At 51.4% G+C, this 19,534-nt stretch overlaps 1 protein-coding gene across 3 annotated transcripts; it reads right to left on the minus strand.

Moving 5' to 3' along the window:
* Positions 1–63: 63 nt before the first annotated feature.
* LOC123639780 (cytochrome P450 4F2-like) lies at positions 64–16,150 on the minus strand. Of its 3 annotated transcripts, XM_045553922.1 has the most exons (13): positions 15,949–16,150; positions 14,656–14,772; positions 12,569–12,595; positions 11,301–11,354; positions 11,081–11,208; positions 9,746–9,867; positions 8,777–9,047; positions 8,386–8,452; positions 8,060–8,189; positions 959–1,092; positions 799–863; positions 553–635; positions 64–241 (listed from the first exon to the last, which is right to left on the minus strand). In XM_045553922.1, the coding sequence occupies exons 1-13, from the start codon at positions 16,148–16,150 to the stop codon at positions 64–66; spliced, it is 1,578 nt and encodes a 525-aa protein (XP_045409878.1). The 3 variants fall into 3 exon arrangements, with proteins under 3 accessions (XP_045409878.1, XP_045409863.1, XP_045409872.1); XM_045553907.1 differs by lacking the exon at positions 12,569–12,595 and having other exon boundaries at positions 11,301–11,360; positions 14,635–14,772; XM_045553916.1 differs by lacking the exons at positions 12,569–12,595; positions 14,656–14,772 and adding an exon at positions 12,784–12,922 and having other exon boundaries at positions 15,947–16,150.
* Positions 16,151–19,534: the final 3,384 nt, after the last annotated feature.

Here is a 19,534-nt window from a genome sequence, read left to right on the forward strand (position 1 = left end):
TTCCTGGGAGTCTGCAAAAGCTGGTGGGAGGGTCGAAGTGGGTCTTAAGCCTGCAGCATTGAGTCACTGCTGGCCGGCGCTCAGCGGCTCCACCCACAGCCAGAGGCCGCCCTCGGCTCGGAGGACCAGCTCCGGCTTCCTGCGCGGCTCCGTGTCGTGGGGCAGGATGCGGAAGCGCAGCAGCGTGAGCGCCAGGACCACCTTCATCTCGGTCATGGCGAAGGTCTGCCCAATGCAGTTCCTGGGGGTGGAGGTGGGGACAGTGACGGCACCCAGGACCCCCATCCGGGCCCCATCGTGCCTGGAACCTACCCTGGCCCCCCCACCCTCCCCAGATCAGCGTGGGGGGCAGAGGGGCGAACTAACAGTGCCTGGGACCCCGCTGTGGGCTGATATATCCCCCCATGCTGGCTCAGACTCCAGCTCCCAACTCAAGAAGCAGATGGGAGAAGGTCTGAGAAAGCTACAAATGCAGACATGGGAGGGCTCTGATGAGGCCACTACTTGGACCACCCTCCCCCCATTCATGCCTCAGACCCCCACTGGCTTCACCTGGGCCCCGCCGAGAAGGGAATAAATGCCAGAGGTGACCTCTTCTGGGGGTTTTCTGGGTCGAAGCGGAAGGGGTCATAGACCTGGGGACGAGGCAAGATAGAGCTGCTGAGTGGGGTCTCTCAGGAATCACAGCCACCCCCAGAAAAGACAAATGTGGGCACAGCAGAAGGAGAGTCTGATTTCACCAGTCAGGACCCCTCCCCTTCACCAGGTCCAGGATGGACAAGGGGGGAGGGGCAGCACCTCAGGGTCCGACCAGACTGACGGGTTGTGATGAATCCCAAAGATGCTGATGGTACAGACGTTCCCTGTTGGGAGGAGGGAACAGTCAGGACAAGGTCCAAGATGCCTGATGGGACCACTACCCCACCCAGGAGCCGCCTCCCCCTGCCACTGTGGGCACCTTTGGGGATGACCCGGCCATCTGGGAGCACAATGTCCTTGGTGCAGCGGCGGGAGATGACAGTGACTGGGGGGTGCAGCCGCAGACTCTCTTTGACGCACATGGTGAGGAAGGGCAGCTGGGCCAGGTCCTCCCTAAGGAGCACCCCCAACAATTATCCAGGGAGCAAACACAGCCCTACCCCTGCCCTATGAGACCCTCTCACCTCCCTCTGAGCCTGAGTCATACAACAAAATTAACTCCAGAAGAATTAGGGATGTAAGCGTCAGAAAATCAAACTCACAAAAGCACTAGAAGAAAACTTGGCCTGGTAATTTTAGCAAAATACAAGCAAAAGCAAAACGCAAGTAAAGGGTATCCTTAAAAGTTTTAATGCATCTGCATGAAAATGTTTTAAAAATTACAAAATAAACTAACAAAAGCCAGGGTGGGTGGGACTCTCCAAGAGGGCTTATAAGTTTATTTGAATAAGTAAAGTCCACTTCACACTCTAGGGTGGGATGACCTAATATTGTAAAAGTACCAATTCTTTCTAAAATAATCAATATATTCAACACAATCCAATCAATATCAGACTGCATTTTTCTTTAGAATTTGACATTCTTATTCTGATTGGAAAAAACAAGCCTTGGCTAGAGTTAGGTCAATTTAAAAATAAAAGATCCAAGAAAGGAAACACAACCCACCACATATTAAGACCTATAACAAAGGCATAGCGTTATACTAAAAATGACATAAAACAATTTTTTGAAGTCTGTGGTACTGCTACAAGAACAGAAGAACAGGTCCATGGAACAGAGTAGAGAGCTTTCTGTCAAGCATGTGATAGGTGACAAGGGCAGGGACACAGACCAATGGAACAGAACAGAAAACCCAAATATAAAGCCATCCTCATATAGCCATCTAATCTTTGACAAAATAGACAAAAACATACTCTGGGGACAAGAATCCCTATTCAATAAATGGTGCTGGGAAAACTGGATAGCCACACGTAGAAGACTGAAACAGGACCCACAGATTTCTCCTCTCACAAAAATCAAATCACGGTGGATAACAGATTTAAACCTTAAATGGGAAACGATTAGAATTCTAGAAGAAAATGTAGGAAAGACTCTTACAGACATTGGTCTAGGCAAAGAATTTATGAAGAAAACCCCTAAGGCAATCGCAGCAACAACAAAATAAATGAATGGGACCTGATTAAATTAAAAAGCTTCTGCACAGCAAAGAAACAGTCACGAAAATAGACAGCCTACAGAATGGGAAAAAATTTTCGCATACTACACATCAGGTAAAAGACTGATAACAAGAATCTATTTAGAACTCAGGAAAATCAGCAAGAAAAAATCAAACAATCCTATCAAAAAGTGGGCAAATGACATGAATAGAAATTTTTCAAAAGAAGATATAAGAATGGCTAACAAACATATGAAAAAATGCTCAACATCCCTAATCATCAGGGAAATGCAAATCAAAACCACAATGAGATGCCACTTAACTCCGGTGAGAATGGCCTTTATCAAAAAATCCCAAAACAACACATGTTGGCGTGGATGCGGAGAGACAGGAACACTCATACACTGCTGGTGGGAATGCAAACTAGTGCAACCCCTATGGAAAGCATTATGGAGATACGTGAAACAGATTCAAGTAGACCTACCATTCGATCCAGCAATCCCATTATTGGGCATCTACCCAGAAGAACAAAAGTCATTCAATAACAAAGACACCTGTACCCGAATGTTTATAGCAGCTCAATTCACAATCGCAAAGATGTGGAAACAACCCAAGTGCCCCTCAATCCACGAATGGATTAGTATACTGTGGTATATGTATACCATGGAGTATTACTCAGCTATAAGAAATAACGATGATACGACATCTCTTTGGTTCTCCTGGAGAGAGTTGGAACCCATTATATTAAGTGAAGTATCCAAAGAATGGAAAAACAAGCATCACATGTACTCACATGTACTCAGGGAAACTGGTTTCCCTGATCATCACCTAAATGCACATCAGGGAAGGATACCAATTGGATATCAGACTGAGACGGGGGGTGGGGGGAGGGGATGGATGTATGTCTACATGATGAGTGCATTGCGCACCGTCTGGGGAATGGTCATGCTTGAAGGTGCTGACTCGGGGAGGGGGGGAAGGGATGGAGGTATGACTACATGGTGAATGCCAGGCGCACTGTCTGGAGAATGGACGCACCTGGGGCTCTGGCTCGGGGGGATGGGCGGGACACGGACAATGTGTGTGACCTGAGCTTTTGTACCCCCATGAAGAGCTGAAATAATAAATAAAAAATAAAAAAAAATAAAAAAATATAAAGGAGGATCCACACACCCCTGGGCAATGGATACTTGGTGGCAGGTGTTCAGACAGTTGGCAATGTGGCCACAAAAAGACCAGATGCTTGTCTACTCTGTATACAGGGTGGAGTCTCTTCCTAGATGAGAAAGGTAAAACTACAAAGTTAAAATAAGATAACATAAGAGATATTTTTGTGACCTAGGAGTAGGAATTCTTAACACCCCAAAAGCACAAGCAGAAAGATCAAACAAAAAATATACATGAAAATTAAGAATTTCTGTGCAATAAAAGAAACCATGTAGCAAATTACATTCTGATGAGAGATTCAGAGGAGATATTTACCATAAATATATAGCTCTAGAACAATGTTTTGAATAGGTAAGATATTCCTGCAAATCAACAAGAGAAAGGACAGGTGAACTAACAGAAAACTCAGCAAAGAATATGACCCAAGAACTTAGGGAAGCCCAAATAGGAGATATATTAGGAAGTGCTCAAAGTCGCTTGTTATCAGGGAAATGAAAATTGTCTAACAATGACACGTCACATCGCATCTATTCCAGCAAGAGTTAGCAAGGTAGGTAATGCTAAGGGTTAGCTGAGGATAGGGGTAGAGGAACCTCATGCACTGACGATGGTGTGGACAGGAGCTGCCATTCTGCAGGGCAACTGCCAGTGCACAGTCAAGGACAGACCACATGTGTTTTATGGTACAGCAAGCTGGCTTCCACGTATAGATCCCAGAGAGATCCTCAGATACGGAGACAAAGAGACATGTACAAAGATGTTTATTGCACTGGAGAGACGGAAGCATCCAAAGGATCCAACGCTAAGGGGTGGGAGAGGAAAGAATCATAGGATGGTTTAAGCAATAAAGTCACTGTACTTAGAACCATGAATGGCTGATGAACTCACAGTGCTCCATTGCTGAAAATTTTAAGAACCAACACAAGATCTGTGATGCAGTAACATATTTGGAATTTTAAAATACATCCACTCCAACAACAAATTTTGCAAATAAAAGGCTCTATCTCTATAGAATCATATTTTTGCAGTGCTGGAAGTGGGGTATTGGGATTAAATTTGAAGAAATAAGAATTGCATGGAAAAATGAGTAGAACGGACCATGAACAGAGGAGTGCGGTAAACTCTCCTCTTGACAGCTGAGGTCAAAAAGCTAATTAATTAAAAGTTTCAAGAGTATTTTCAAACTGGTCAACCTGATAATAGAGTTCAAATGGAAAAGTAAGAACTCAGAAAATACTGTAAAAGCAAACTAATGAAACAGGACCAACTTGATCAAATATGGAAATATTTTTAAAAGTGTGATAACGAAGACTTCTTGGTGATTATGTATGACAAATAAATAAATGGAATGGACTAGAATCCAGGAGCAAACTCAAATTTATACATAAATTTAGCTTATTGTGAACCTGCTATTATTTAAAATCATAAGACAAGTACAACATAATTGTTACATTCTTTTGAGATAATGCATTAGCCATTTTGAGAAAAAAATAGATTCCTACCTCAGTACTTATTCCAATGTAGATTTCATAGAGGAAAGATATTAAATATAATCAATTAATAAAATATTAAATAAAATATTTTTAAAATACATAAAAACATTACAGGATAACACACAAGAGTTTTACACTTTATTATTAGAGTGTGAAAGCTTTTCCAAGCATGATTTTTTTAGGGGAAAAAAAACCCCAGAAACTATAAATGAAAGAATTGATAAATGTGACTATAAATAAGTGAACCAAACCAAAATAAATAAGGCAAAACCAAACATACAAAGACAATCCAAGGAAGAATTTTGCATAATGGAGAAAATAAATAATTTTCTTAATATTTAAAGAGATTTTATAAATTGGTAAGGAAAAAAACTAGAAAACCCCAAAGTAAGAAGGGAAAATTATGCAAACTGACACTTCACAGAAAAAGAAAACTGCATGGTGAACACAATACTCAACTTTACTCATATTTCAAGTGACATTCATTAAAATAGCAAAGTCTTATATTGCACCCATTAGATTGGCAGATGTTTTAAAGTTTCATAGAGAAAACTGTTGTGAAGGATATGAGGAAATGGGTATTCTGAAAATCTGTGTGTAAGAGTGGATTTTCTAAGAGCAATTGAACTATAAAACTCAGGTGATCTTTGATTCAGCAACTGTACTTCTAGGAATTTGTTCAATGGTGCTCACACGTGTAAGCCATGGTCAGTGTACATGGATGTTCACTGCATCGTATTTCTTACAGCAAAAGGCTCAGAACTATCCAAATGTCCATCAATGGAGAAATGTTTTCATAAATTATGCTGCACCAGTATGATGGAATCTTATACAAGTAGCAGAAAGGAGGAACCAGAGATCACTAGTCCTATCACAAACTGGAGGCTAAATCAGTAGAGAGATACTAACAGGCAATTTGGCAATATCTATTATAATTGAAAATGTTTACATAAACGTCCTCAACAGAGGGGTAGGCTGGGTTAACTGAGGATTGGTACATATCACGCAGAAAGGAGGAGCTCCAAGACACTCATTGAGAGAAAAGAACAGTGACAATATATACATATGTAGACTATATTGCCAAGGGAAAGGTCTAGAAGGGCTTACGACAAATGAAACAGATAAGATTAGGCTTGAAGTAGAGGATAACAATGGTGAACTTAATCTTCCCTGTAATGTTTTCTTTTGTGAAAATGGAAAATAAAACTTGTTCCTCTGATTGTCTTTTCAATTCAAAACTAATTTTTCAAACTTCATGCTGGAAAACTGAAAACATCCTAAAGCTATATTGTCAGTGCGCATACCTGAGCGCTCTGTGTATACTCCTAGTTGTGCGGAAACAGAGAGAGTGAACGAATGCATGAGGGGAGACAGACTGAGCAGACGAACATGGGTAGAGACGGAACACTGGAAGGACACAGGACGCCATGAAGGCAAGAATGGGGTTGGGGTGCTGGCACAAGAGGGAAGCTTATAGTCATCATAACCCTTTTGTACTGTTTCAGTATTTACCAAGTGTATAATTTTTTGAAGGTGAGGGCAGGACAAAAACAGGACAGCTGTGCTGAGCAAAGCTTTGAGGTTCATGGCAATACCTCCAAAGTGTTTGGTTCAATGTCTCCTCTCCGTCCCTCAGCCCTTGGACCAGAATGTACCCCCTGGACTCACAGCTCCCAACTCATCCCCTCCACTTTTCCCCCTTGTAGCCACAGAAAGATATTTCTGATACCGCGATCTGACCTGGACCTCCCCCGCTCAAACATCTCCCGTGGCTTCCCATTGGCCTCCTATGCTAGTCATAAATCTCCCTTCAAGAAAAAAAATTGCTATCCAGCTGCAAGAAGAGCAAGGAGTTGTCAGCCCCCAGCTCTAGGGTCTTCAAGTTCTGCTGCACCATTCAGCCAAGGCCACACTGTCCTGGGCAGGCCCCAGCCAATGACTGAGCATGAACATTCACTAGTGCCTGATCATTTCTGCCCAATGTCTGACTTCCCTAACAGCAGCCTCTCTGCCCACATTTATCTCATATCAACTTCCCAAAGGACTGTGACTGGCACACCTCAGGTTAAAGTTCAATCTCCCTATTTTTTTTCTTGAGACAGAGACTCACTCTGTCACCCCAGCTAGAGTACAGTGACATGATCATAGCTCACCACAACCTCGAACTCTTGGGCTCAAGTGATCCTCCTGCCTCAGCCTCCTGAGTAGCTGGGACCACAGGTGCATGCCATCATGCCTGGTTATTTTTTCTGTTTTTAGTAGAGATGGGGTCTCACTCTTGCTCAGGCTGGTCTCGAACTCTTGACCTGAAGTGATCCTCCCACCTCGGCCTTCCAAAGTGCTAGGATTACAGGTGTGAGCCACCGTGCCCGGCCTAAATTCCAATCTCTTTACATGGTTTCCACAGCATTCCAAGAGGGGCTTCCATTGCCAGCTCCAGCCTCACCCGGAGCCTCTCCCTGTGCCTCGCACTGTGCATTTCACAAGGATTCAGACACTTTTACTTCCCCAAACACACCAGGCTCCCCCGTGCATGCTTCCACCCTGGCCTTTGCACGGCTGTCCCCTTGAGTGGAAGCGCTGTCCTGTCCCCACACCCAGCGTGGTGGGTTTGTACTCACTGCTTCCCTCCCCAGCCTCTCCTGCTTTGCCTCCTGCCCCAGCCTAGCCCATGCAGAATTAAGACGGGACTGTACACTACATCAGGAAAGGGCAGGCAGTGTGGATGTGCTTACTGAATGAAGAGATGGGTGCCCTTTACCCACTAAGATCTCTGTGAATCCGTGGAACAGACTATAACGTGGGAATTAGGGGCAAGCGCAAAAACCAAAAAGAGTGAAGTCTTGGGGGAAAAATGCAACTGTAGACAGAAAAGCCAGGGGGTGGAGGAGCAGTTTCTTTACTGCATACCTGCTGGGTGGCATATGTTTTATACACATTGTCACTAAATCTCCAAGAAGCCCTGGTGGGTAGAAATGTGTCCCATTTACAAAAAAGAAAGGGGCTCAGAAAAGAGGATTGATTATACTAATGTAGCATAGCAAGTTATTGGGCCAATAAATATGGACTCCTAGAACTTTCTTCCCCAAAGCCTGTAAGCTTTCTCTTGCTAGCCAGGCGGGGTACCAGGCCCTGCTTCTGGGCTCTGCTCCTATTGCCACTAGGCAATAATGGCAGAGTCAGCAAAAACCATCCCCGCTTCCCCACCTGGCAGCAGAGCCAATGATAACAGGCTCAGGAACAGGCCATGAGGACCTGCACTCACCATTCAATCTCTGTAGGCTCGCGGTCCCTCAGCAGCTCTCGCACCTCCTGCCGGCAGCGCTCCTGGTGTTCCGGGTGCCTCGCAAGGTTGTACAGGACCCAGGAGAGACCACTGGCCGTGGTGTCATGGCCTGAGGGGAGCCAGGCAGGCTTGAGTCTCTGGGCTGCTCCAGCACCAGGGTGTGGACAGCGCCCTACATTGAGGCTCTCAGGGAGGATGAGGGGTGGGGGAGGATGGGCAGAATGGAGTGATCCAAGGTCCACCCACCGCATCCCTGGGATGGAGAGACCCCTGTCCCCACTGTAGTCCCACACTGGGACACTTACCCCCAAACATGAAGGTATCAGCCTCTGCTCGTATGTCCTCATCTGACAACTCCTTCCCATCTTCATCCTGGAGACAGAAGGCAAAACCCCCAATCACACCAGCTCTGAGGGCACCTGAGTCCAACCTGAAACAGTCCTGAAGACCCATTGTTCAAGCAGAATGCCTCCCTTGTCATCTCCAGACCTGCAACACATGCTTCTTAACTGATCTCCTGCCTCCTGCTTGCTCCTCCCAGGCACCTCCTACACAGTCACCTCTGCAACTTATGTCTCACTTGTCCCGCCCTTCATGGCTCCCCAGTGCCCTGTGGATCAAGTACAAGTTCATGAATCTGATATTTGACATCAGTGTCTAGTCCACCTCTTGAATTCAGGTCCCAGAGAGGCCCACCTTGGCCAGTAGAAGCACATCGATGAAGTCCAAAGTCTTGGACTTGGCCTTGGCTTTGAGGAAGCCATCAACACCCTGGCTTTCGAGAGTGTGGCGCCGTTCCTGGATGGCAGTATTCGTGAAGTCGTGCACCAGGTCACAGGCTCTGCGGAAGCGCCGTCCGTCGGGAGTGAGGTAGTACAGGAAGTCTGTGTACAAGAAGATCTGCTGGTGCCGTTTCACTATGAGAGCACTGAGCTCCAGGACGGCTGCAATGTATTCACTGGGACTCCTGCAGGACCAGGCCAGAGAGAGGAAGCAGCTCCGTGACACACACAGAACTCCAGAAGCACCTCCCAGACAGCATCCCAGGACCACGTTCCATCCAGAAGATGTTGCCTCCATGTCCATTTCTCTCTCCACCTCCCACTCTCTGTGAGCTGCCTCATGTCCAGGTCCCCAGGGCAGAGCTTGGGCACCATGTTCATTTTCTCTCTTTCTTATGCAACATCCAGTCCTGCCCATTCTTCCTCAGTTTCTCCCAAAACTTCCCCATCTTCTCCACTGAGCTCAGACCTCCTCCTCTCCAAGGTCCTAATCCTCACGTCTACATGACCATCAATCCTCTATAGAGCCAAATGTCCAAGCTCAGCTCTGACCAAGACTCTCATCTGCTCAAACACCCTCCATGGCTCCCTGGGAATCTCAGGACAAAATTCCTGCCCCTCTGCCTGGCTGTCAATGTCCTTAAGACCTAGCCAGTGCCGACCCTCCACCTCCTTCCATGGCGTCTCCTTACCACCTGTTGCACGTGCTCTGCTCGTCCTCGCCTCCCTGCCTTCATGGACACGCCTCCACCTACCTGGAAGAACTGCTCTTTCTCTCTCCCCTTCCCTGTTTTTAATGCTTCCCACCTCTTCTGGGAAGGCTCTGGTCTGTTCTCCCTTCTCCACTTAATCGCATGTCCCCACGCCCTGAGCAAGGACTCACTCCTGACAATGGCTGTCGAAGCTGAAGATGCATTTCTGCAGACTGTCCAAGGTCAGGAGGCTGATGTGTTCAAACATGTCCAGACAGACGCTGCCCTCCGAGGCCAGGCGCTGCCACTTGGCCTGACCAGAGAAGGGCACAGAGCTGAGGCTGGTCCCTGGCTCCCTTGAGCCCCTGCCCAACCCCAACCACCAGGATAGACTCCCCCAGAAGCAGCCTCCTGGTCCTCTGCCACAGGCACCCACCCCCAAGGAGGACCAGGCTTGGGTGGGAGAAGAGGCTGTTACTGTTTGGAGATGAAGACCCCAAGGCTGGGATTCAGGAGACCTGAGTGCAGGTTCCAACTCTATCTACTATGCTCTGAGTGCCCTTGGTCAGCTCATTGCCCTCCCCTACGTCCCACCTGTCAAATCTTCAGTAATAGTTAAGTTGACCTGCTTTGGTGCCAGATAAACCAACCCCTCCTCCACCACTCCTAGCTCAGTTACTAGCTGGGTGAACTTGGGCAAGCTCCCTGACCTCTCTGACCCTCAGTTTTCTCATCTATAATGTGGCCATCACAGTCATCTCTACCTCACAGGGTTGTGAAAATTAAATCGGAGACAACATATATCATGGAATTGCTGCATAGTCTCTGGCATACAGCAAGTGCTCAATCTATGTTAGCTCTCATTGTCATCACATCAGCATACGGCTATGTGATGGCAGAAATGTCCTCAAGTTTTCATCCCTCCCCCTTTGCCATGAGATTTGCAGCTCCTTCCATTAGGGGGTAGAACATTTGTTTCCATCCCTTGAAGCTGAGCTGGACTTGGGACCTGCCTTGGCCAACAGAATGTGGCAAAAATGACAGCGTGCTAGCTCCGAAAGGAAGAATCAAGAGGCACTGAGTGTTTCTGATCACCCTCTTGGAACCCAGTTTCCACCATGCCAGCAAGCCCAGGCTAACCTCCTGGAACATAAGGGGCAAATGGAAGAGTCCAGTCGACCCACCAAGGCCAGTGAGTTTTAAAGTGGTTTGTCTTGCAAAAAGAGCTACCCTGCAATCTTCATCACTATTACCTTAAGCTTACAGGACTTCTGTGAGAGAGACTAGAAATCACTGCCTTCTGGGCACCCACGATGTGCCAGATACAGGTCTCCATTTCATCAACTTGACCATTCTTTAAGTAGGAATTGTTATGCCCATTTCACAGATGAAGAAACCAAGGCTCAAAGAAGAAAATCAATCATCCCAAAGCCACCCAGCAGAGCCAAAATTTCAGACCAGATCTGTCTGAGGTCATTCCCACTTTCCCAAAGCTCCAGCTGGGACCCTGGGTTCAAGGGACTCACATGCATGATGTTGGCACTCTTGTTGAAAATCTTCACGTAGGGCTTCAAGATTTCAAAGTGGAAGGCGGGTGTCAGCAGGCGGCGGTGGTGGCTCCACTTGTCACCGGCACTCAGCAGGAGCCCATCCCCTAGTGGGGGCAGGCAAGGGCAGTGGGCCTGGGTACCACCTTCCCCTGGCCCCCAAGAGTGTCCCCAAATCCCTTCACCTGCAGTTACTCACCCAGCCAGGGTTTCAGGAAGCCATAGAAAGTCATATCCTTGGGTGTGATGGCAGCTGACGTGAATGAGGACCGTCAGGTGACACGGAGAGGGCGAGGGGAGGGGATTAGGGTGGGAGATGGAGGGTCCCAACCAGGGGTTTGCACTGCCCCGCTCCAAGCCCAGCATAGCAGGGAGGGGACCAAGGGCAGAGGAAGCAGGGAGGATCCGGGTGGGAGGGACCAGGCCAGGCTGCAGCAGACAGTAAGCAGGAAGCATGACACGCCCTAACGTAGCACAGCACACCCTATCATGCCTTGACACGGCTACTACATGGTCCAACATATTCTGCAACACCGGCGCACAGCCCACACCCTACAAGACACCTTTAGAGGGACCTAAGATAAGCTGCCTGCCTCCGCACTCCCTGACATCTCCTGACATGGACCTGGGACATGGCACTTGGCCTGACACATGTTGGCATGCTCCTGACCGTGGCCACAACATACATGACCTGTTCTGACATGACACGACATGCTCTGACATGGACCTGAAATGGTCTGACGTGACCTCAATTTGCCCCACAAATGAGCCCCAGATAGGACTTAACTATGGTCCTGCTGGTGTCCCAGGTGTGGCACAGACATGACCCAGACTTCCTCAGTGTCCTGCTCCACTCCACACTAAGTACCAAGTGCTTACGGTCAAGGGCTCCTCTGTCCTCTAAGAGACCAGAGGATGCTACCCCTCAGATGCTGAGCTCTGCCCACCACGATGAGCTGCCACAGCTCCCTCCAGCCCTAGAAGCCCCCAGGGCTGACCTGACACAGTTTACCAATCTGGGGGTCTGGCGGACCTTCCTCTGGACACCCCCTCCCTCCCAAACCACCTTTCAGCTTAGGGTCTCTCCCAACCGAGGCAACTGGGGCAGCAGAGAGTGCACAGGACTAAGATGGAGGCCTCGGTATGCTGTGTGACCTTGAGAGGTCATTGTGCCTCCCTAAGCCTCAGTTTCCTTACCCAGGAAATCCCCATCTCAAAAGTGGGCCTGCGACCTGGGCCAGGCAAATTTAAGGGAATCCTGTAAATACAGGGAATTTTCCATGGGGGTTGAGCTTCTGAGACCCACCTTTATCAGCCTGAGAGTGAAGCCATCACAGAGAGATGCAAAACTCAGAGATGAAGACAGGATCCTGGTCTCATTGTCTAAACACCTGGATCCAGCCATGCCTGAAGGCCACCCTTCCTGGACTTTACAGTCAGTAGTTTCTCTTTCTTTGCTTAGACCACATGAAGCTGAGTTTCCATTATTCACAACTGAAAGAGACCTCAGTAGCCAGAGAGAGCCGGGGACCTGCCCAGAGTCACCCAGCAGGTTGGTGGCACAGCCATGGTCTCTGTTGGTTGTTTCCGTTTCCCTGCTCAGCCTGGCCTGTCAGGGGGTGGGAGGGGCTGGGAGCAGAGGCAGGGAAGAGGCCGGGGGTATAGGCTCCTGGGAGACATACCTGAGGCCTGGAGCAGGGGGGCAACAAACTTAGGGTGGACGAGTCGCAGGATGGGGTAGAAGGGCCCGACCCACCAGAGGTGGATGTCACGGAAGTAGTGGCCCAGGTGCTCCATCAGCCGCATGCTTTCCTCGCTGCTCTGGGCCGGGGGATGGTCAAGGCTGATGCAGGGAGCCGCAGACACTACCACTGCCCACTGCAGCCGCCTGGCCACCACGCACCCCCACCCCTCTCGGCCCCTCTGCCTGGATTATTGGTCTACACCTCTTGTGGAGTCAGCTTCTCTCTGTCTCTGTCTGTGTCTCTATCTATGTACCTCTTGTCACTCACCCTCCTCTTCTGTGTGTCTTTCCCTAGATGGATACGTAGATGATGGATGGACGGATGGATGGATGGAGAGAGAAACAGGATGGATAGGTAGACATGCTAGATAGATATAAATGAGAGGTAAAGACACAGAAATGTGGAGAAATGGATATATAGGTGACTGGTAGGTAGATAGATGTGTGGGTATCAGTGCGTGTATGTGTGTCTTTTACTCCCTGTTTATCTGTTCCTTGCTCTGTGGCCTCCCCTCCCTCCCCCCTCTCCCATCTGTCTCCCTCGCTCTGTTTCTGTCTCTCTGTGTGTCTCTCCCTCTCTGTCTCTCCCCATCCCCCCGACACCTTACCATTCAGCCCACTTACTGTTCACCCCCCAGTTCACAGCTAATCTCACCCCACCCCACTTTCTCCTTTGTCCCCCAGCCCCAGCACAGCCACCTGCCACCAGCTCGGCAGCAAGTAAGCTGGGAGCAGGTGCAGCTATGCCCCTTCCCCAGAGCCTGGCTGCACCGCCCCAAGACAGGTCAACATCCCGGGCTGGAGTTCACCAGGGGACACTGTGTCCCCTCTCCACCCCTGACGCTCCCATCACCCCTACATGGTGCCCAGGCTGGATGCAGCTGGGAAGGACCTAGGAGACACAGGGATGGACTGAGAAGGAAGTGGAAGAAAACGCTGGACGCCACTCAGGGAACAAAAGCAGAGACAGCGGGGCAGTGGGAGTGGACACTGAAGGACAAAGGGACACGATCTTAGCGCGGACTCTCTGGAAGCAAAGCCTGAATGGCAGATGCCTGTGCAAGCGCTGTGCTGATGGAGGCGCCTCAGAGGGAGCTTGGAAGAAAGAGGGAGAAGCTGAATGAGCAAGAGAAGAAACCAGGCACGTGTAGGCTCAGCTGGTGTCTCCCCTCCCTAGCTCACACACTCTCCATGGCTCCCGGTGGCCCTCAGAATCAACTCCCTTCCCTATCTCCCCTTCCCCTTTTTTCTGCCTCTGATCCTGATTACTCCAGGGGCACCAAACTCCTCCTTGCTCAAAAGCCAGGTGCTCGCTCTCCAGCCTCCAGGCCCGGGGGTGGGCTACCCCACCATAGGGAACACATCTTGTCTTCTTTGCTTAAAAAATTCCTACTCACCTTCCAGACCCAGTTCCAACAACCCCTCCTCCAGGAAGCCTGCGTGCCTGCCCCAACGGCAGAAACCTTGATTCCCCTCGGGGCTCCCCCAGCCCCTGTCTCTCCCTGGAACCAGCCCTGACCACACAAGATTAGGGGAGCCTCAGTCTCTCTAGCCCTGGGTCCCCAAGATTGGGGGTGCCTCCAGGGCAGAGCCTGGGCTGAGTCTCCCCAGAGACCCCCACAGGGGGGTTGGCAAGTCAATGAGAGAAAGGAAAAGGTGACCAAGGCGCCCAGAGCTGCAGGGGCCTTGGGTTCTGCAGGGGCCACGCACGAGCTGGGCAGGGAGGGGCCGTCAAGTTTCAGACAGTGCCACGGCCCCACCACCAAGTGTTCCAGGTGGGTCCTAGTGGCATTGGCAACAGACCAGGCACCGTCGGGGTGGCAGAGACTGAGGAGGAGGAAGATGGGGCCCACCCACCCCTTAAAGCCATGGGGATAGGAGGCCAGCAGCTGAGTCAGGACCCTCAAGCCCTGCTCTGTGGGGTGACCTGCAAGGTGGCTGTCACCTTCCCAGAAGGAGCCACAGCCCATCCCCCCTGCAGCCTCCAGAGGCGGGTGGCCTTGGCAATGAGCTGTCTGTCTGGATTCTGCACAGATGGAGGGAATCTCTGCTTCCTCCTGCTCGTTTCCTCTGGGGACCAAGGTGCATCCCAGGACAGAGGGAGAAGAGGAGGTGCAGGAAGGACGGGACAGTCAACAGTCAGAGAGCTGCGGGAGACAGACAAGGTGGGCCAGGAGGTACCCCTGGGATTTGGGGGCCTGGAGGTCGCAGTCATCTCAAGGGAGCATGATAGGGCTGAGGAGCAGGGGAGGAGGGAGCGGGGAAATAGAGGCAGTGAGTGAACACAGCTCCTTGCCCAGGAGGGGACAGCAGAGCCAGCAGGCTGGCAGTTTGGGTGCAGAATGAGGTGCCCTGCACGGGGGCCGGGTGGGAATTTACATGTCACCGTCTGTCCTGTTTAGTGACTCTCTCCTGCACCCCTGCAGAGAAACCTCAGAGGAGCTGGGTGGTTTATCCCATCCAAGGAGAAGGTTTCTCCAAAGAGCCATGAGGACGGGGTTCCAGGCTGGGCTCTGGGACGCATCGGGACAACACGGACACTGGACGATAGGGTGAGAGGAGGAAGCTGCCCCAGGAAGGGGGTGGGGAGAGACTGCGATTTCTCCCCGTGGCCCAGCTGTGCCGTGGGCAGGGGTCGCAGCTGATCCCTGTGGGGAAGCCTCTGGCCAGAGAGAGGCAGAATCTGGCCTGAGGCCGACTGAGATGGCCCAGGCAGGGGTCAGACCCCGGTCAGTGCTGCCCCTGAGGAGGTCTCAAGTCTAGTGATGAAGACTATGGGTGGAGCGGGGTCCCTGCTCTGTGCAGCCCACCCTGGAAGCCCCCAAGTAAGAGAGGGGTGCGCTACTGTGGAACAGATGGGCAGAATTTGACCCAAAGCAGGCTTGGGGCACGGAAAGGTACGAATGGCAAAGGCATGGGGCATGGGCGGGACTGAGGGAGGAAGGGATCTGGTGGGGCGGTGGGAAAGAGGGGCTCCCCTCGGCCGCCCTCGCTTCTCTGCCGTCCCAGACCCCAGCCCACCTCCCCCCCGGCTCCCTGAGCCCCTTCCCGGCCCTGGGGACTCCACCCACCCTGACACCCCAGCCCCGTCCTGCTGCCACACTCACCAGGCCCAGGTGACCCCAGAACCAGCTCCGCGTCGGGGGCTGCGGGAAACAGCGGAGGCGGCTGCAGGTGCCATAGAAGGCGTAGGTCCAGGCCAGGACGCGGGCCAGGAGCCAGGAGGCCCCGACCAGCAGCAGCACCAGCCACGGGGAGGCGGCCACCGGCCCCAGGCCCAGCCAGGACAGGCCCAGCTGCGGCATCCTGCAGGGCAGTGGGTGCAGGGGGAGTTCCTGAGGCCCCGGGGAGGGAAGGGGGCTCCAGGGCCGATGCAGAGGGGCAGGGCCGGGAGGGGTCACAGATGGGGACGCAGGGACTGAGAGCAGGGAGGGAGACCCAGGGACCCCAGGGGAAGAGGCAGAGTGAGGGGACAGAAACACAGTCAGGAGTGTCTTCTCCCCCTACAATCTCGTCTCCCCTCCTCCTGGGACTGCTATGCCCTGGTCTGTCCTTATACCCTGGACAAGGCTGAAAGGGCTGAGCTGAGCCACCCGGTCCCGGTCCCAGCTCGTCCCTCCCTAGCAGCCAACCAAAAACAAAGGGCATGGTGCAGAGGCGTTCAAACAGCCTGAGGCGCCAGATCCGGGTGAAATTGGATGGGAACCGAGCTCTCATGACTCTGCAGTGCTGAATCTACAATTAGAACACTCAGATTTTGGGGTTGGACGTCAAGCAGAAAATTCTATACCTGCCAAGGCTGCTTCTACAGCTGTGTGTTCACTGAGCACCTGCTTGGTGCTGGGCCCTGTTCCAGGCATTGAGGGTGCAACGTCCAAGTCCCTGCTGTGAAGGAGGAACATCTGGTAGAAAGAGGGGCCATGGCCACATAGAGAATCAAGAACACACAGTGAGAGAGACAGGAGGGCTTCCAGGAGGAGGCGTCCTTGAGTAGGAGCCAAAAGAAGAGAGAGTGAGGGCTGTGTGACTGAAAGGGCCTCCTTGATCATGGGTGAAGTGCCCAGTGGTGTGCACAAGCCAGTGTGTCCTTGCCCCTGTAACACCCATGCCCTGATGGCAGTCGGCGGCCCTGAGGAAACCAGCCAAGGAAGAAAAATCTGGTCCATTATCCAATCCAGAAGCAGGTGTCAGAGATTCCTTCAAACCCCAGCAGGTGTCTGCAGCCATCCAGGGGGCAGGAGGCAGAAAGCGAAGCAGCTTGGGAAGCAGGAAGTCTCAGGCAGGGATTTTTTCAGCCTCAGGAAGCTGGAGTCTCTCCAGTGGTTTCTCATCCAACAAGGAACTTCTCAGCTGCCAAATCACACATCCTGACTGATGCCATGTCCCCAGCGAGTGCTGTGGGGAGGGGTCACCTAGTGAAGACGGAAGCTGGTGCTTCTCTCCAAGGGCCCTCCCACCCCACCCGAAAGCGGGCAGTGGGGAAGTGAGTCAGAGCAGCAGTGGGGGTCACTCTGCGTGACCAGCCTCACACAGGACCCATCAGCTTATAAGCCTTGGTATTCACGTCTGCAAAATGGGCCCGATGAAGCTTCACAGGGCTTAGCAAGTGTTGCACCAGACAAAGCAGAGAGAGCAGGGAAAAGCCAATCTCAAATGATACGTGAGTGATGCTCCCATCTCTGTATAAAATGTGTCAGAGCCTGTGTGTGTCTGTGCGTGTACATTTGTATAAAAAATTCCAGAAGAATGCACATATCACATTGGAAAGGAGGGACGTAGAATTGGAGTACAGACACTTCATTTCCTACATGTCCCTGTTGCTTTGTTTTCACGCTGAGCTGCTATAAATTTCAACGTTAAAGCAAATTAAAACATTGCATTTTGTGTCGCCAAGAAGACACACCTCCCAGGAGTCAGCCTGGAGTCTCTCCAGGACAAGCATGCGGGCTGCACGCTGGCTGCGGTTTCACATTTCCTTTCCTCATACGTCAGGGGGAAACAAGTTCTGGATTCAGCAGAGCTGAGTTCAAATCCATGCTCTGTCACTGGCTGGCTGCGTGTCCCTGGATAAGTCGCTTGCCCTCTCTGAGCCTCAAATCCTCCTAGGTCCAATGCACAGTGACTCTGCACCGTTCCTCAGCAATGAAGTTTACTTGAGCCCCTACACGGTACCAGGCACAGTGCTGGGACCCAGGCATGAGCTGAAGAAGACAAGCGAGGTCTCTGCCATCCTGGTGCTCATGTCTGATGGGGGAAAACAAAAGTGTGTAAGACCAAGTGACGTGGTGGTGGTCATGAAAGAATTGACCAGAGTAACGCAAGCCAGAAAGTGACAGAGAAGGCTGCTCTGGACACAGTGACCAGGGAGGGACTCTCCAAGAGGTGACCTTTGAGCAGAAACCTGAGTGACATGTAAAAGGGGTCGTGCGTAAGAACCACCCTCTGAAGCCTTGCCCGGAGCGTGTAGACCCAGCACGCAGTGCCGCGATGGGATGATGCGAAAAGCGTGTCTGTCCTTCTTGCTTCCTTCCCCATTCATGCTGAACTGAACAGCCATGGAGCAGCCTCCCTCCCGCTCCAGGGGGAAGCAGGAACCCGCCTTGCTGCAGACGCACAGTGGTGATGAATCCCGCCCAGCCTCAGGTGGGAGGCGGTTGCTGCGTCCCATTTCTGGCGATACAAACCACGAGTGGTAACCAGCCCCTGAAGGCACGGCCAGGGCCAGATCCACTGGGCGAGGCTGCCAATGTCTTGGCAGAGGTACCAGGAGACCACATGAGCTGGTTTGGGGAGCAGTGGCCCAAGGAAAGCCTCAGAAAAGTCCAGCAGACCCACAGTAGTTGGAACCCACCTCCCCAGGTGGGACCCCTTGGTTGGTGTCAGTGCTGAGCAGTTGCCAACACCCCCACCCCAGCAGCCCCAGCCCCAGAAAGGAAGGACTCAGGGTGGGGTCCACAGAGACCATCCCTGTGGAGGGGGAAAGGGTGTTTCTCATCCAGAACTGAGGGAGGGGACCCCAAGCACATCAGTCGAAAGGAGCAGAGGAGCCTGCAGGAGGAGAGACGGAATTTTCCTCTTTATTCGAGCGTCTGCTTAGCCAGCAGCAAGGGGACCGCCCAGGGCAGAGGCGCTGAGTGAACCCCAGGCTTTGCAGGCTTGCAGAGACGTTGCTGACCTACTGTGGGCAGTGAGATTCTGCAGGAGTCTGTGGGCACCTGCTGCAGCCTCCACTCAAATCAGGAGGTGGGAGTTCAGTCAGAGGGGGGCTTCTGTCCTCTGCTTTCCTCGATCAGCTACAGAGTCTCCCTCTGGGTTCCAGGAGCAGCTGCTCCCTGGACCCCCAGCCCTGGCAGTGGAGACAGCTCTTGGACGATGCTACCCCAGGGTGCTGCCCCCTCCTCCACGGCTTCCCTGGATGCTGCCCACCCCTTGGAAGTGGCCCCTTATTCAACCCCCTCCTTCAGCCCATTTTGAGATCCCTGCCAGGACCCCACTGCCACATTCCGCAAAGTGAGGGGACTCCCAGACAAACCAATCTTGTGGGCGTTGGTGTTTGTATAGCCATAAAGGAAAAACTACTCCCAACCTTTGGAATGGGAAGGGGGAGTGGAAGGTCGAATTTTGCTTATAAAGGCCTACACTTACCAAGTGTTTCCTTTTCTTATAAAAAATCTGTATAGCATTTTTAG

This window comes from Lemur catta, chromosome 1, assembly GCF_020740605.2.
Source record: "Lemur catta isolate mLemCat1 chromosome 1, mLemCat1.pri, whole genome shotgun sequence".
Lineage (NCBI taxonomy): Eukaryota > Metazoa > Chordata > Mammalia > Primates > Lemuridae > Lemur > Lemur catta.

What these genes read in the sequence shown, in the direction of transcription:
- LOC123639780 (XM_045553922.1), bottom strand. Translation starts at nt 16,150, where the DNA reads ATGCCGCAGCTGGGCCTGTCCTGGCTGGGCCTGGGGCCGGTGGCCGCC. An exon ending in TAATGGAAACTCAGCTTCAT is followed by an intron (nt 11,355 to 12,568) that starts GTGGTCTAAGCA and finishes CATTCACGTCAG; the next exon opens with CTGCCATCACACCCAAGGAT. An exon ending in TGATACCTTCATGTTTGGGG is followed by an intron (nt 8,190 to 8,385) that starts GTAAGTGTCCCA and finishes GGCTCCCCTCAG; the next exon opens with GCCATGACACCACGGCCAGT.